We start from the raw sequence: 18,995 nt of genomic DNA, 5'->3' as shown, positions 1-18,995 counted from the left end.
TAACTGGTTTTATGAGCCAACTCTGGCATCAATCTCCCCAATTGTAAACATAACCCATACTTTATAACAGCTGCTTTCCTGGGTCAGTGTTCAGAGGTCAATTTTGGCACTAATATGAATTGATTGCATGCAGCATACCTAGCCTTTAGCGAAGCAGAAAAGCATTAAATTGAGCAGACGATCCGAGTTTGAAACCCAATCATTTAAATTCAACATTGGCTCCCTAATCTGTTGCCGTTCCATATTCAGTGCCTGTTATATGAATCTCTCTCTGTCCTAGTAGCTGCTGCCGTTGTTCAGATCTGAAAGATTTGGATGGGTGTAGAGAATATGGTAGTAGCTTCACCTTTGCCCTCTGATAGAGTAAGTGGAATTTTGCCATATTGCTTAAACAATATATATTCCTTTCAGATCTACAAGAGTGCCTAAAGGATAGGGCTTATAGGGTTGTTTCTGAAAAAGCCTTTTGTGGACCTCTTGTGAACTTGTTGTGGAATAAGTGAAGCCATTTACCTTGTAGCTGCTGCTGTAGATGCTGCTGTTCCAGGGCCAGAGTTGACAGGGTGTAAGTGCAGAATTCCAGGTTCTCCAGGGTCTGCAGACAGGACGTCTCATCCTCATCCTCATCCTCCTCCTCTTCCTCCTCCAGCATGGCCCTCAGCTCTGAGGCTGTGTGGGCGTACGCCTCCATGTCCTTCTCTATCTCCTGCAGCCGCAGCAGCAGCCTGTACTCCTCCTTTTGCTGCATCTCTCTTTGCCTCTCAATCTTGATATCCCTGTCCATCTCAAGGTGCTGCTCCATCTCCTTCTCTTGCTCCAGAGCCAGGTCACCGAAGGCAGGTTCAGATTCTTCTCTGCTCTCAGTCTCTGACACATACCCCTCCCCCTCCTCGCGGGTGTAGAAGAGGGGTCCAAAGGGCTGGAGGTTGTTAAGGGGAGGGGATGTTTGCCGGGGACAAGGTGGGCGAGGCGCAGGGCGTGCCGGTTTGTAGGGAGCTCGAACTGGGGGTTGGAGGATTCTTGGACGAGGGGGAGGGGGGCGAAGGGTTTTGCACCTCTCCAGGGAGGACGATGAGGAAGAGGGTTGGAGGAGGGTCAGTTGGGAGTGGGAGGAGCCTCGCATGATGTCGCTCTCGCTACTGAAGTCCATTATGGAAAAGTGACGGGAGATGTTGGATTGTCGGCTTCCATTGTCCTCGGCAGCAGACCCGACAACATCCCCAGCAGCAGCCCCGACAACATCAACCCCTCCGTGCCCCGGCAGGCTCCTCTCAAATTGCAAGAGCTGCTGGGATAACTTGGTCTCCAGGTCACCGGCTGATGTTGCCAGGGAATCCAAAGTGAGGGAAGCGGGCAGGAGACCATTGGAGCATTGTCCTTTCCGCTGGGACAGCACCCTGCGCTCACCACGGCAACCAAGTAGCAAGTCGGCATCGTTGACGCTGGAGTGGCGGGTCAGCTTTTTCAGCCTGTGGCCCTCCACCACTAGACTTAACAATTCCTTGCCCAGACTAGGACCTTTGCCATTGCTGGTGGCGCCCTCTAGTGCTCCGAGGTAGTGGCCATTACCTTTGGACCAGGCAGACTGGGTGCTAGGTGTAGCTAGGCTAAAGGCTCTGTTGAGTAGTGGTGGTAGGGTCGTATCAGGGTGGCTAGTCCTACTACCATTATTGGTGGCATTAGGGCTGATGTGATGCCTGTGGCCCAGAGTTGGCACACTAGGTCGAGGGAGAAGCCTGGGCCTTGCCTGAGGGACAGAGCTGGGTCTCTGGGGCCCATGGGGGGCTGTAGGCCTGTGAGGTTGCGCTTTAGCCCCATCTCTTCTCTCTCCCCTGTCCTGGGTCTGCTCCCCTGCAGTCTCCTGGGAAAGACGCTCGCTGACAGAGTCCCCCTGCCACATCCTTTCTTCCGCCCTATCAAAGTAATCCAGGTCCCACACAGTGTGGTCCTCTTGGGGTCTCCACTCAGAACCATACTTCGTCTCGCTATGGTCCTGTTGACCAGAGCTGCAGTCCAAGGTGTAGCTGCTATACTCCTCTACCCCTTCCCTTTTTACAGCTTCCATGTCTTCCCTCATGTTTTGCCCATAATCCTCAATCTTGACAAAGCGATGAGGAAAGACCCCACATCGCCCTCTCAGCTCGCCCGACAGCCAACCGTCCTCCAGGGTGTTCACCACCCGGATACGGTCCCCCACGTCGAATTCCAACTCTCCTGGCTCCATGGCCCGAAAGTCGTGCAGTGCTACCCCATATACACCATCCTCCTCCTCTTCTTCTTCAACCTCCCTGGAAAACACCTCCTCAATCCCTTTCCCACTACTGTAGGGCTCATAGGTCAAAGGATCAGTCTTGTAGTTCATGGGGTCAACCTCTTTATCATGTGGGGACCTCAGGGGCCCCAGAAGCTCCACGAATCCCTCAGGAAACACCCCCCTGCGTCCGACCAGCTCTCCCTGGAACCAGCCAGGCTCGGGTAGGCCGATGATGGTGATAAGGTCCCCCTTGCAGAAGTCTAACTCCTCATGGAGCTGTGCATGGAGGCCCATGAGTGCCCTGGCCTGGCCGAAGGCATATGGGGGGAGCTCGGAAGCCTGGGCCTGAGCGCTGCGCTCCGACAGCTGCCTGGAGCGGCCTGACAGGTGGAGCTCTTTCACGCAGGACACAGGGAAGAGGCCACGAGCACCCCAGGCATTACGCCCCCTCTGCCAGGCTGTCCCTGGGTCCACGCTGCTCTCGGCTGCCACCACGTCACCTAACAAGAGAGAGAGGGAGGGGAGAGCAAAAGAAAAGATATGAGAGGAAGAAGATGAAGGTATTAAGAAATAAAGAGAGGGAAGAATGAGGAAGAGCAAGAAGAGCAGAAGTCAGATGAGATATTGTATGGCTTGAGAATTCTGTCACAGCAGGTGGTAGAAATGTAACTTGACTCTGGGCCTCATTTGTGACCCGTTTCAGGAAACTAGGCGTATATCGCGAGTCACTACTTCACAGGAGACATTTGAACGTAAACTTTTTTTGGGAAGAAATGCCTTCTTGAACATGTGAACTCTCATGTGCCTTAATAAGAAACTTGTATGCCATCTGTAAATATGAATAAAACGGTTAAATTACAAGCCTAGTTGGTTTAGCCACAGAAAAAGAGGCAACCTTCCCGCTTGCCATGATTGGCAGAGATAATGAGTGTGCTGGAAATGCCCGAGAGATGAGTTTGGATTGGTCTGCCATTAGGGCTGGGCGGTATACCGTATTTTATGATATACCGGTATTGATGCAGGGACCGGTTTGGGTTTTTACTTTACCTTCTACACCGGTATTTGAATGTTTGGTTTGTTAAATGTGATACGCCATGTGTAATGTCAATTTTTATAGTTTACTTTGCTACTTGAGGCATCTCTCTCCGCTCCTTCTCTCCGTGCCACTTTCCACATAGACCTAGCCACGCCCCGTCACTCAAGGAGCGCATTTGATGTTCCTCAACCATGAGACACTTGAAATCAGTCTGCATGGTCAATGCAGCACATGCAACAACGTTGATGACAACAATGCTGTTTTCACTTTGCTTAATATAAATATACTAGCATTCTATAAAGACACTATTAGTTTGTGTTTCTTACATCAGCAAACAGCTAGTTTGTCTTTTCTTAGCAAGTTGCCCTAAATCTTGTGAGACGCTAATTGTTAGCCGCTAATGCTAATAGCTAGCTAGCTAATAAATGTACTGAGTAAGAGGAAACATAGCTAGCTAATACAGCCTGATAGTACCAGTGATGGTGTAGACCTAAATCAGCCTGTTGTTTGTGCAACAGTATCTTCTAAATCAAAGAGGAATATGCAAAGCAAGAATATGTTAGCTACATGAAGTAGCTAAGAGAAAACATGCAATGCAGCCAAAGCTTATAGGGTCCCAGGAAATACGTATGAACACTTAGTTCCTACCCTGTCACAATAACTCCTCCCTGGCATTTTCATTCACTGTCATCTCAAACAACATTGTATTCAAAGTGCCCACTATTATATTCTAACTAAAGAATTAGACTAGTCATTATATTTCCATGATTCCAACAGTTTTGCTTTAATTCGCAAGTCAAATCGCAATTGCAACATTTGGTTAAAAATAAGTCCTAGATTATTTGCCCATATCGTGTAGCTCTACGTGGCAGTGTGAAAATTCTCAATTGAGCAGTGGTATAAAGTACTTAAGTAAAAATTATTTTAAGTACTACTTAAGGTGTTTTTTGGTATCTGTAGTTGACTATTTTTATTTTTGACAACTTTTACTTCACTACATTCCTAAAGAAAATACTGTACTTTTTACTCCATACAACTCCCTGACAACTAAAAATACTTAGCAGAACGCTTAGCAGGACAGGAAAATGGTCAAATTCAAGCACTTGTCAAGAGAACATCCCTAGTCATCTACTGCCTCTGATCTGTAAAACTCACTAAACACAAATGCTTTGTTTGTAAATTAAGTCTGAGTGTTGGAGTGTGCCCCTGGCTATCCGTAAATAAAATAAACTAGAAAATGGTTTGCTTAATATAAGGAATTTGAAATGTATACTTTTGATACTTAAGTACATTTTATCAATTACATTTGATACTTAAGTATATTTAAAACCAAATACTTTTCGACTTTTACTCAAGTAGTATTTTACTGGGTGACTCACTTTTACTTCATTTTACTCAAGTATGACAATTGGGTACTTTTTCCACCACTGCAATTGAGTGCAGGAAATGCTGAAATTATTAAAGGGCTGAAATCTGTTTTTGTTGAAGTTGAAATGAACAGTATAAAACAATCAAAATGGAGAAAGACTCAATGAAATCCCTTAGAATGTATGTGTTGCACTCTAGGATCACTCACTACTCATAGAGCAAATGTAGAACTTTTATTATTCAAAAACTCAACATACCGTCAACTACCGTCATACCGTCCAATTTTCTTTACAAATGCCGTGATGTTATATTTTGGCCATATTGCCCAGCCCTATCTGCCATATTTCTGTCTATTTGAGCTGGTCAGTATGTCTAGGTAATCCTGTCTAAAGCGGCTTTAATTTTTTTTTTATAGTGTAGTAGTAAAACTGCATACGTTTTGCTCTCCACTTTCTGGAGGACCGAGTTTTGAAATCTGTGGAACTCGAGTACGATAGCTAAGGAGATGGAGAAAACACCTGTCGCCAGATTACATCTTCAAACTAAGGGCAACCTTGGCATCCATCATGATGTATACGGGTAAGATAGTCTAGCTAGCTACATTTTCAGATATTACACATTTCCAATTGACAGAAAGTGGTTTCATTTCAAGCTAAAGTGAACTTTTAGCTAGCTAGCTAATGTTAGCCGGCTGGCTCCCAAGCTAACATTACGTGTATGACATTATTCGTATCCCAGAAACATTTGCTTTGCTAGTTAGAGCCTAATGTTAGCTAGCTAACATTGAAAATGGTTGGTTAGCTCGCAGTAGATTCATGCTGGGCACTATGTTCATTGTTGTTTAACTTGCTAACATTAGCTGGCTGGCTCGTTAGCTAACGTGACATGTGCGATCTTACACATTGTTTACCTAGCGATCTACATGTCTTAAGCTAAAGTGTAAAACACCTGTTGAATATGGCCGGTGTCAGTAAACGTCGGCAAAAAAGCGTAATGAAATTGTTGCCAGCAGAGCTGGTTAGGCTGTATTCATGTTATCCAGAGGTAAACTTATCATCGGCTAGAGTGTCAAGTGTGCGCTCTGAATGCTCTGAGAGTGAAACGAGATGGGTGGGGCTAAAGCTTAAGAGAGTGTGAACATTGCTGAATGGGTGTAGACAACTTCACTTGATACCAAAACATTCAAAGGCCATTTTCTCAAAAGTGAGGATACAAGTTTATCAACTTTCAAAGCATAATTACTTTCCCATTGTTCCTCAAAAATGTATGATATAACATTTTGTAGCTCCGAGTCTCTACTTTTATCCAATGGAAAAACACAATTTCAAATGTTGCTACATAAAAACAAATCCAGGTGGTGAGTCACATATCAACTCATACACCCTGTACCATGGAATCAAAAATCTCTTCCCAACTACTTTGCCATCTGTATGGCACATCTGTCAACATCCTGGTCCTCAAATTAAACTGGTGTACTTTCTTATTTATGCTAATTTTTATTCCTCCACCAGTTTTGATCCTTTATACACTGCTCAAAAACATAAAGGGAACACTTAAACAACACAATGTAACTCCAAGTCAATCACACTTCTGTGAAATCAAACTGTCCACTTAGGAAGCAACACTGAATGACAATAAATTTCACATGCTGTTGTGGAAATGGAATAGACAACAGGTGGAAATTATAGGCAATTAGCAAGACACCCCCAATAAAGGAGTGGTTCTGCAGGTGGTGACCACAGACCACTTCTCAGTTCCTATGCTTCCTGGCTGATGTTTTGGTCACTTTTGAATGCTGGCGGTGCTTTCACTCTAGTGCTAGCATGAGACGGAGTCTACAACCCACACAAGTGGCTCAGGTAGTCCAGCTCATCCAGGATGGCACATCAATTCGAGCTGTGGCAAGAAGGTTTGCTGTGTCTGTCAGCATAGTGTCCAGAGCATGGAGGCGCTACCAGGAGACAGGCCAGTACATCAGGAGACGTGGAGGAGGCCGTAGGAGGGCAACAACCAAGCAGCAGGACCGCTACCTACACCTTTGTGCAAGGAGGAGCAGGAGGAGCACTGCCAGAGCCCTGCAAAATGACCTCCAGCAGGCCACAAATGTGCATGTGTCTGCTCAAACGGTAAGAAACAGACTCCATGAGGGTGGTATGAGGGCCCGACGTCCACAGGTGGGGGTTGTGCTTACAGCCCAACACCGTGCAGGACGTTTGGCATTTGCCAGAGAACACCAAGATTGGCAAATTCGCCACTGGCGCCCTGTGCTCTTCACAGATGAAAGGAGATTCACACTGAGCAAGTGACAGATGTGACAGAGTCTGGAGATGCCGTGGAGAACGTTCTGCTGCCTGCAACATCCTCCAGCATGACCGGTTTGGCGGTGGGTCAGTCATGGTGTGGGGTTGCATTTCTTTGGGGGGGGGGTCGCACAGCCCTCCATATGCTCGCCAGAGGTAGCCTGACTGCCATTAGGTACCGAGATGAGATCCTCAGACCCCTTGTGAGACCATATGCTGGTGCGGTTGGCCCTGGGTTCCTCCTAATGCAAGACAATGCTAGACCTCATGTGGCTGGAGTGTGTCAGCAGTTCCTGCAAGAGGAAGGCATTGATGCTATGGACTGGCCCGCCCGTTCCCCAGACCTGAATCCAATTGAGCACATCTGGGACATCATGTCTCGCTCCATCCACCAACGACCACGTTGCACCACAAACTGTCCAGGAGTTGGCTGATGCTTTAGTCCAGGTCTGGGAGGAGATCCCTAAGGAGACCATCTGCCACCTCATCAGGAGCATGCCCAGGCATTGTAGGGAGGTCATACAGGCACGTGGAGGCCACACACAATACTGAGCCTCATTTTGACTTGTTTTAAGGACATTACATCAAAGTTGGATCATCCTGTATTGTGGTTTTCCACTTTAATTTTGAGTGTGACTCCAAATCCAGACCTCCATGGGTTGATAAATTGGATTTCCATTGATTCTTTTTGTGATTTTGTTGTCAGCACATTCAACTATGTAAAGAAAAAAGTATTTAATAAGATTATTTCATTCATTCAGATCTAGGATGTGTTATTTTAGTGTTCCCTTTATTTTTTGGAGCAGTGTATATTGGGCAGACAGACAAGTTCCCTATCACCTGCCTCCTCCATTTTTGTGGTAATGCTGTAATAAATTGGTTGTAATCTTGGATTGAGCAGACCTTCCAAATGAAAAACATAACTCTACCATTCCAATTTACATTTAAAAACAAAATACCCTTTTCAAACATCTTTTCCATAACTACAGGTATTTTATCAACCAGAACATTTGAGTTGCCATAATATTTGTCCTATCTTTTCAGGGGGATGACATTGAAGCCAGCTCTGCAATGCTTGTTTGAAAAAGAGAGATACTTTGAAAAAGGTTTTATTTTTAATTAATCAAAAATGAGAAATGGCAATCCGCACAAAGGCAAAAAGGAAATTTTTAAACAATGGATGAGCTTTTGTTAGTAATCTATCTGAGAACCATTTAGGGTTCAAGTAAAACTTTCAGAGAGGTTTAGTGCTTTTATATGTAATAATCTCAACCCCCCCAATTCATATTCATTATATGCCTTGTCTGGTTTAGCGTCCAAGATAAAGCAAAATATTTTTTGCTCACAACGAATCATCAGGAATAGGCAGTGACATAAGTGAGTAAACTGAGATATGTCTATTTCTACAAGTTTTCTATTGAAATTCATTGTGGAGAGCTCATAAATTTAGTGATATGAATACCAAGTATGTCTACTTCACCATCAGCCCATTTTATTAGGTAAACTGCAGGGTCATTTTTTATTTTTATTTAACCTTTATTTAAGGCAAGTCAGTTAACTTCTTACATCTAGATGTTCCGCTAGCGGAACACCGCTCCAATATCCAATGATAGGGCGTGGCGCGAAATACAAACTCCTCGAAAATCCGAAAACTTCAGTTTTTCAAACATATGACTATTTTACACCATTTTAAAGACAAGACTCTCCTTTTTCTAACCACACTGTCCGATTTCAAAAAGGCTTTACAACGAAAGCAAAACATTAGATTATGTCAGGAGAGTACCAAGCCAGAAATAATCAGACACCCATTTTTCAAGCTAGCATATAATGTCACAAAAACCAAAACCACAGCTAAATGCAGCACTAACCTTTGATGATCTTCATCAGATGACACACCTAGGACATTATGTTATACAATACATGCATGTTTTGTTCAATCAAGTTCATATTTATATCAAAAACCAGCTTTTTACATTAGCATGTGACGTTCAGAACTAGCATTCCCACCGAACACTTCCGGTGAATTTACTAAATTACTCACGATAAACGTTCACAAAAAACATAAATTATTTTAAGAATTATAGATACAGAACTCCTTTATGCAATCGCCGTGTCAGATTTTAAAATAGCTTTTCGGTGAAAGCACATTTTGCAATATTCTCAGTAGATAGCCCGGCCATCACAGGCTAGCTATTTTGACAACCACCAAGTTTGGTACTCAACAAACTCAGATTTACTATAAGAAAAATTGGATTACCTTTGCTGTTCTTCGTCAGAATGCACTCCCAGGACTTCTACTTCAACAACAAATGTTGGTTTGGTTCCAAATAATCCATAGTTATATCCAAATAGCGGCATTTTGTTCGTGCGTTCAAGACACTATCCGAAGGGTAACGCGCCCGCGCATATCGTGACAAAAAATGTCAAAATATTCCATTACCGTACTTCGAAGCATGTCAAACGCTGTTTAAAATACATTTTTATGCGATTTTTCTCGTAAAATAGCGATAATATTCTGACCGGCAGTCGTTGTTTTCGTTCAAAGACTGAAAATGTAAAATGGACTCTTCACGTGCACGCGCGCGCCCGTCTCATTGTTCTCAGATCGACCACTATCCAAATGCGCTACTGTTTTTCAGCCATGGACTGCAAAGTCATCATTCAACGTTCTGGCGCCTTCTGAGAGCCTATGGGAGCCTTAGAAAGTGTCACGTTACAGCAGAGATCCTCTGTTTTCAATAAAGAGAATAAAGAAGGCCAAGAAATGGTCAGAGAGGGCACTTCCTGTTTGGAATCTTCTCAGGTTTTGGCCTGCCATATGAGTTCTGTTATACTCACAGACACCATTCAAACCATTTTAGAAACGTTAGGGTGTTTTCTATCCAAATCAAACAATTCTATGCATATTCTAGTTTCTGGGGAGGAGTAATAAACAGATTAAATCGGGTACGTTTTTTATCCGGCCGTGAAAATACTGCCCCCTATCCATAACAGGTTAAGAACAAATTCTTATTTACAATGATGGCCTACTGGGGAACTGTGGGTTAACTGCCTTGTTCAGGGGCAGAACATCAGATTTTTACCTTGTCAGCTTGGGGATTCGATCCAGCAACCTTTCGGTTCCTGGCCCAACTCTCTAACCACTAGGCTACCTGCTGCCCCAGGTAATGTAAAAGTTGTCTTTTTTAAAGATCCAATATGTAATATTGAGTTATCATAATGAGCTTTTCTGGACTCTGGACTAAAACCTATCTAGATCTTCAATGAGACAATGCAGAGATCTAGCTTGCGGACTTGATATAAAGCAAGTCATCAGCATACATGGCACCTTTGTTTTTAAGTCTTGGATTTCTAATCCTCTAATGTTGTTATTTGATCTGATTTTAATAGCTAGCATTTCGATGGCCATAACGAATAGATATGGTGACAGCGGACACCCTTGTTTAACTCCTCTTGGCAATTCAAAACTGAGAAGTATCCGTTATTTACTATTTTACACCTGGGGTTGCTATACATTACTGTATAGCTCGGGGAACAGTGGGTTTTTACCTTGTCAGCTTGGGGATTCGATCCAGCAACCTTTCGGTTATTGGCCCATCGCTCTAACCACTAGGCTACCTGTCGCCTCATTCTTACAGTCCACAAAAACAACCTTGCCGATGGACCAAAAACCCAGCCAGCTGTATGTTATCCATGTCCAACTCGTTAAAGAAAAAAATCTTTGTCCAGTACGAGGTGAGTAATCGCTGTCCTGACATCCAGAAGCTCTTTTCAGTCATAAGACACAGTGTCAGAAACATTATGTACAAAATAAGTTACAAATAATGCGAACACACACAAAATAGCACAATTGGTTAGGAGCCCGTAAAATGGTAGCTATCTCCTCCGGCGCCATCACAATGTCCTGTGTGATTTGTCCAAGTATATGACATTTGTGGTGCTACAATTAATGAAGCTTTGGATTTTGTATTCTTTACCTGTTCTCTGGTTACATTTTTTTTTAGTATTGGTTGTATTGTCACAATTGATCACAGTGGCCATACTTGTAATTACCATTGGGCAGGCCTGCGAGCCATGTGTCACTTCTTGGGTAGTTGCATTGTGTGCATAATGGAATCGGCTAGATTGCGCACATGTTTGAAAACAAAGGCAATGGGGCAGTGTTGTGAACTCTCATAGATTTGGATCACTTTTGAGGATGTTCCAGTGTTTCAACACGACAGATTTGACGCGACCGGCACATGGGCTGTACTGGAAAAACGTTTGGTCCTGGTTTCTATTAGTGCCAGCGAGTAGACTGATGACATTCTTATCATACCTGCGTGGCGGGAACCTGGATGGCATATCATTAGCTTTGCACTCGAAATCTATGTCGGTACTGCAGTTAGGTCAGAGTCTTCGGAATTGACCCATCAGTATATATCTATGTCGGTACTGCAGTTAGGTCAGAGTCTTCGGAATTGACCCACCAGTATGTTCCGCTTACGGTGTACCAGGTGGTTACTGTTTGCACGGAAAAGTCTATTCCTACTCTGCGCCTTGCGGAAGATAGTACACTCTAATTCGTTATTTTTTTGGACTGTAAGATCCGAGAAATCTATTTTTTCCCCGACTTCTGTCTACTGTGAATTTGATATTGGGTCAGATAAATGAACATAACAAATTAACTCAGAGGAGAGCATCAGTACAATTCCATACCAGTAGGTTGTCATCTATGTATCTTTTCCTAAGGGCAACATTCTGGAAATATGGGTTTTTCCTGGACATCATAAATTAAGGTCTCCTCCAGTGTCCCTTTAATACATTTGCATAGTTAGGAGTGAATGCAGCTCCCATCACAGTACCCCAAACCCATTGGCAGAAACTGCCCGCATAATGGAAGTAATTTGATGTGAGGGCTTTTTCAATGAGAGACCGAATAAAGTTAGACAGAGGTAAGACACCCTCTGGTCTAGTGTTGAGATAGCAAGAGAGCACTCGTTGGCCTGTGTCATATAGAGAGACTGAACGTCAAGTGTTACCAAGATGCTTTTGGTGTCGCATCTATAGTTATTGATTATCTTAAGCACATCCCTGGTATCTCCTAAAAAGGCTGGCAAAGCTGGCACAAATTTAGAGATGAAGAAATCAACATACTGGGGTTCAACAGGGCTTGAAGCAAGGTTCTCCTATAGAGCTACATTTTTATGGAATGGACTGCCGATCCATGTGAGAGAGACTCAGTTTCATCATTTAACTCTTTACTGCAAACATATCACTTCAGTAGGTCTTATGATTGAGTGTAGTCTGGCTCCGTGGTGCGAAGTTGAATGGCAAGGCACTGGAGTGACAAACCACCCTTGCGGTCTGCCTGGCAGGCTTCCCCCCTCCACTGGGATTCTCTACCTTTGACCCTAAGTCGCTGGCATGCTAGTGCTCTCCCATGGGCGCATCATGTCTTGCCAGGCTTTTTTCACTATACTCGACTTGAGTAGGTTCTTCCTGTTCACAGAATGTGCAACCTTGTCGTGCTGCTGATCCAGTTTCTGCTGTTCTGCCTGCGGCTATGGAACCTTGAGCTATTCACCAGACGTGCTACTCAATCCTGGACCTGCTTTTTCAACCCTCTCTCTAACCCTCACTCGCTCTACCGCACCTGCTGTCTCGACCTCAATGCTTAGCTATGAAAAGCCAACTGAGGTGCTGACCAGTTGCACCCTCTAAAACCACTGTGATTATTATTTGGCCAGCCTCTTTCCCCTCAGGAGGCTGAAAAGATTTGGCATGGCACCTCAAATCCCCAAAAAGTTCAACAGCTGAACCATTGAGAGCATATTGACTGGCTGCATTACCGCTTGGCATCGGACCGCAAGGCGCTACAGAGGATAGTGCGTATGGCCCAGAACATCACTAAGGCTGAGCTCCCTGCCATCCAGGACCTCTATACAGTGGTTCGTCCTTTAAAAGTTGCAGTGTACTGCGGCACAGCATGCATGGTGCCGCAGAATTCTATGGCACGTTAAGTGCCAACCACTGGTACCATTAATGCTAGTTAGTGCTAGTTTGACCACCAGAGGGCATCTTTGGGAAGCAGTTGATAGCCTTCAATAGTGGCTGTACTAGAGAATGTAAAACCTTTTTTTGTACAAACATAGTATATGGGACTGATTAAGAAATGTTGCTTAATTAATTTGATTAATATTATAAACCCTCTGGATTTCCATTAGGATGGAACGAAAAATATGGCGCTGTACAACGTGATGGTCGGGACTAGGCTACAGTACTGGGCAATTTAGCTAAAATAATCCCTGTGTCATGCGGGCACATGGGAGGCTGGGGTTCAGTAGGCTGTCCTTGTAACTAATAATTTGTTCTTAACGAACTTGCCTAGTTAAATAAAAGGTTACACTAAGAGCATAACATTTCTACACCCTAATTGTAGTCTAGCCAATACCCAAACGGAGATTAAGTAAAAATAAAAATCTCATTGATTGATCAAGACCAGTCCCCATGCTTGTCTCAGAGCAGCACGAAACTGCTAAAATGGTTGTAGGGTTTTGCTTCAAATCCCATTGTGTCTATCTTCAATATGCTCTTTAAATCAATAAGACCTACACCACTTTTAACAGCACATTACTCAACACCAGTGAGACTCATGTCGCCTACGTAAGGCCTACAGAATATCAAAAAATATATGACATGACTCTCTGCCAATAATTTCATAGAGTCTAAATTAAAACCAAAAGCCACCTCATGGGTCTCCCGGTGGCGGCCGGCACGGGTATCGAACCTGCATCTGTAGCAACGCGTTTTGCACTGCGGGAGCCCCCATCCACAAAGTATCAAAATACAGAGAGGTGTTGGTAAAAGTATATTGTCCTGCTAATAGCCCATAATGGACTATTAAAATACTGTACATGGTGTCCTGGTCAGGATAACCAAAACAGTTCTTTATTAAAAGACTAACTATCAGACAAAATGTTGGTACTTATTTATTTTGATCCAAAGCCGTGAGTCACTCAGCTTTATGTAGGTGCCGGCTATATGACTGTCATCAACTTGATAATATATAACGATATTTTTGAGGTTATTATTATTTTTTTTTAATGAAGGAGAACAAATGTAATCTGAATAAAGGCCAGAATAATATATTTGTAAAGGCCAAAACATTTATTTCTGTTTTTAGAGGGAGAGAAACGCTGGGCCAATTGTGCACCGCCCATAAAGGCCAGAATATAGCCCTGCTAATAGCCATAATGGCGCTGTACAACAAGTATTTTCCAGTAAGCAACAATGTTTACCTTCATTAGACAATTTTGTTCCAATATTTCTGTAATTCAGTGATATTTATTCCCTTAGTAATTCATTATGGATCTATAACTAAATAAACATCGGCATTTTGAAAGTATTTATCATTATTTTTATTAACAAAAGCATAAAGATGCTGATGAAGAAATACAGAACAGTATATGCTTTTACATTTGAATAATAAAGCATTTTGAAGATATAAGCCCCCTGCATTTGTTTATTAGGCTTTAGCAGAACAGTATAACGGTCCGGACAGCCCTTGCTGTGCATGGTGAGCAGTTGGTCAAGTTCTGTTGTGAGAAGAGGAATGGAAATGTCAGAGTGAACACACAACTTGATGAACCCGCCAGGTATGTTGACTCCGCCTGTTGGAGGTGGAGTTCCAGAGCTCACAGGTGTGCCTGGCATGGATTGTGACTCCATCTCATTCCTCGCCCTCTTCAACGCGTCATTCTCCGCCCGTTTCTCCGCCAATGCCGCCTGGCTCTGGACCAATGCATCAGCTAATCGCCCATATCTCTGCCCTCAGATAATGTTTCTCTTTCTGTTGGTCTGCCTTCAATGACTCCATCTCGGTCTTCAAAGTTTGAATCTGATCCATGTGCACCTTCATCAGATGAGCAGAATACTGCCCTGAGCCCCCATCGATTACAGTGGCCTATGAGAGAAACGGTAGATCAATTAAGAATTAAAAAAGTGACTCCAACACACAAATGCTGTGTACACATTTTAAGAATCTAGCAAAACTAACCGCTTTCTTGACAACCATGCGTTTTTTCGGTGCGGCCCATTGTCCAGCTCTTTGTCCACTGATCTCCACAGATGGTTGTAGGCATGTTTGTATACTCTGGAAAAAAGCATTCATGTTTTTATTACACAAGATTTTAAAAATGTTTTTATTTATTTATTTATCGATTTTATTACACAGTACGCTTACACATTGAAAGGCTATATAAAAAAAAATATTAAGAAAATGCACCGAAACCAAATACCTTTAGTTTTGGTGATCCTCTGAGCTCCGGCTTATGTTCAAGTCCTCTTGTGGTTACGGTCCAAACCCTGGAACGGGTAGCACCATAGAAAGAAGCTGGCTTGATGAAAACAAATGTCCATTTCGTCTGTTCTCTTTGGTCGCAATGTCATTTTTTGCAGGAAGGGGGATGTTCACACCTACAGTAGCTGGGCTATGAAGAGTCTATTGTCCTGCTAATCGGGCTACAAGTGTTTGAAAACCTGTTTTCAAAATGCCACCAGCTGTCCATCACTACTGTAAATAAAAGCACAGCATCTTGTTTACATTCTTTATTGTAACCCCAATGTCACAAATAATTTGTATCTACCTTTCCAATTGCCTTTCAGAGTTTGGGATTTACAAATGTGTGCTTTTCATGTCATTTTTCATTAAATCCAGTTCGGATTTAAGTATAACTTTTGAGTGACGCCTTTAGTGAGAGGTCTAATGCTTTAATATTTAATAATATCTGCCATCCCAATTCATATCTGAAAGGGGCATTTTTCACACTGTTATTAGTTACATTATTTTAGTTTTAACGTGCAGACTGGAACTAAGAACAACGGGAACGTTTCCCCAGTCAGCGCCATTATTAGTGCAATGCCCCTTAAAAATTGTTGCTCTGTGCTACCCAGTGGGGCGGGTAGCACATGGGCTAGGTCCATCTTCTGTGCACGGCTCTGCGGGCCCATCCCAATGCCCCTTGCATTGAACCGTTTGCGCCCACCACTGTTTCAGTGGATACAGCTGGAGAACTGCAAGGCAATCCCATTGTGCGCCACTCCGGAGCCATGACCAATATATATTGTCCTGCTAATAACAGGGTTAATAATATATCTGTGAGAATATCCACGGGGCTTTTATATAATTCTAAATTAATAATAATAAATAGCTTTGTTTAAAAAAAAAAAGAGATTATTTTGTTTTCAAATAATGTAAAACGAGCAAGAAAAAGGCAATTTTTGAACATGGGGTGGGACATTGTTAGTAATTTGTAAATAAATCCAGTTTGTTATTTAGAATATTTTATTTCTGTTTTTAGAGGGAGAGAAACCAAAAACCTACAGTCATCTCATGGGTCTCCCAGTCGAGGCCGGCACGGGTATTGAACCATCATCTGTAGCTTGAGGACTTTCACCATTTAGAAGTAGTCAACTGGGTGGGACTTACTAAGGGTTAAGGAAAGATAACAATCATATCCAGATCATCAGGACTCAGGAGAAATTAGCCAATGAATTATACTCCTGAACAAACATTCCATAACTTCAGCTGGCAGTAAATCACCAACCTTGGCTTTATACCTGTTCAGACAACACACTCCAGGTGGCAGGATGCACCCTTTCAGTTTGTTTACAGACTCAGAAGTAGTTAACTTGTTATGGCTTGGGGGCAGTATTTCGATTTCGCCTGTTACTCAGGCCCAGAAGTTAGGATATGCATATAATAGAATAGATAGAAAACTCTAAAGTTTCCAAAACTGTTAAAATAATGTCTGTGAGTATAACAGAACTGATATGGCAGGTGAAAACCTGAGGAAAATCCATCCAGGATGTGGGATATTTTTGATATGTAGTTTTCAATGGAATGCCTATACAGTATGTAATGGGTTAGGACCCAGATTGCAGTTCCTATGGCTTCCACTAGATGTCAACAGTCTTTAGACATTGTTTCAGGCTTGTTTTCTGAAAAAAATGAGGAAGAATGAGTCCATTTCGTAAGTGGACTGTAGAATGAAGCAGAGCTGGTTTGCGCATGTGACCGATTGTGCACACTTCGTTCTTTTTCTTTAGAATACGCTATTGTCCAGTTAAAATATTATCGATTTAGACAATAGACAACCTGAGGATTAATTATAAACATTGTCTGACATGTTTCGACGAACTTTACCAGTACTATAAGGATGTATTCGTCTGCATGTTGTGACTGCCATTGAGCCAGTGGATTACTGAACAAAACGTGGCAACAAAACTGAGTTATTGGGAAATAAAGAGGGACTTCATCGAACATTTATTGTGTAACAGGGACTCTTGGGACTGCAACCAGATGAAGATCAAAGGTAAGCGATTCATTTTATCGCTATCTCTGACTTTCATGACTCGGCTTGAAAATGGCTTGAAAATGTTTGTATGCTTTTGTAAGCGGGGCGCTGTCCTCAGATAAATCGCATGGTGTACTTTCGCCGTAAAGCCTTTTTGAAATCTAATACAGCGGCTGGATTAACTTCTTTGGGATAGGGGGCGGTATTTTGACATCCGGATGAAAAGCGTGCCCAAAGTAAACTGCCTTCTACTCAGGCCCAGAAGCTAGGATATGTATTTAATTGGTAGATTTGGATAGAAAACACTCTAAAGTTTCTAAAACTGTTATGTCTGAGTATAACAGAACTGAAATGGCAGGCGAAACCCCGAGGACAAACCATACAATTTTTTTTAATTTAGCATACCACTGATTTCAATGCCTGGCACTTTTATAATAGGGCTAAATCGTCCCCGATTGCAGTTCCTAGGGCTTCCACTAGATGTCAGCCTTTAGAAAGAGTTTCAGGCTGGTTTTTGTAAAAATTAGGGAGAAATTGTAGTTTTTCTAGTGGCTCCCATTTTGGCTGTAGTGTTTCCAAGCGCATGGCAGAGAGGGCACATTCTTTTTGTTTATCTCCGGTAAAGACAATAACGATTCTCCGTCTTAAATTTTGTTTATTTGCATATTAGAGTACCTAAAGATTGATTATAAACGTTGATTGACTTGTTTGGATAAGTTTATTGGTAACGTTTGGGATTCATTTTGTATGCATTTAAGGAAACCGAGTGGATTATTGACTGAAGCGCGCCAGCTAAACTGAGTTTTTATGGATATAAAGAAGGAATTTATCGAACAAAAGGACCATTTGTAATGTAACTGGGACATTTTGGAGTACCAACAGAAGATCTTCAAAGGTAAGGCATATATTATATCGCTATTTCTGACTTTCGTGTCGCAACTCCCTGGTTGAAAATGATTTGTTATGCATTTGTGTGCTGGACGCTGTCCTCAGATAAATTGCATGGTTTGCTTTCGCCGTAAAGCCTTTTTGAAATCTGACACCATGGCTGGATTAACAACAAGTTAAAGAAGGAGACTTCTTTAAAATGTAGAAAGCCTCAATGGCGCTCCACATGCTATCACAGAAGCAATTAGGGCACAGATGCAAAGAAGCCCCATCTATCGACCTCTGTCTATTACTCACATTTCTATGTGAATTTGGTTGGGTTATGCACAAAGTTACATACTGCACCTTTAACTACCAGCATTCAGAAATGGTATTGTTTTCCGGACTGGTCACTGGTTGTCAATAATACTGCATCCCTGTTCTTTCACCTGAGATCCTACAGTTCAGTTGAGCTCATTCATTCAGTAATATAGTAGTCTCCATAGGCAGACGGGTTGCCTCCCACATTTACAATGTTCTGACACGTCTGCACACAATACTAGAATCGGTTGGGTTCCATAATTTGGCAGAAATGGGACGCGCAGGAAACCCATCCAGAGCCTTATCCATTTGTGCTCTGGTGTAAACATCCCCACCAGACACAAAATTGGCAGCTAGCTAGATGGAGCTCGAGGAGGACATTTTCAATGAATGTATTTCTCAAGTAAGTAGTTTGCATGTGCCATTACAGCTAACGTTAGCGTTACAAGCACATAACCACTGACTTGCTATGGCTATAATTAGCCTAGCTATCTACTTCCACATTGTGTCCG

At 42.8% G+C, this 18,995-nt stretch overlaps 1 protein-coding gene across 4 annotated transcripts in view; it reads right to left on the bottom strand.

Annotated features, from left to right (window-relative positions):
* The window catches only part of dnmbp (dynamin binding protein), a 146,101-nt gene that overhangs the window by 96,488 nt on the left and 30,618 nt on the right, over positions 1 to 18,995 (bottom strand). For all 4 annotated transcript variants that reach the window (XM_045702005.1, XM_014157051.2, XM_014157049.2 and 1 more), the window contains one exon: positions 514 to 2,754. In XM_045702005.1, the coding sequence (XP_045557961.1) occupies positions 514 to 2,754 (2,241 nt within the window). The remainder of the gene's footprint in view (positions 1 to 513; positions 2,755 to 18,995) is intronic.

This window comes from Salmo salar, chromosome ssa19 (genome assembly GCF_905237065.1).
Source record: "Salmo salar chromosome ssa19, Ssal_v3.1, whole genome shotgun sequence".
NCBI lineage: Eukaryota > Metazoa > Chordata > Actinopteri > Salmoniformes > Salmonidae > Salmo > Salmo salar.
The sequence above is the reverse complement of the archived record's forward strand: the minus strand, read 5'-3'. Positions and strand labels throughout refer to the sequence as shown.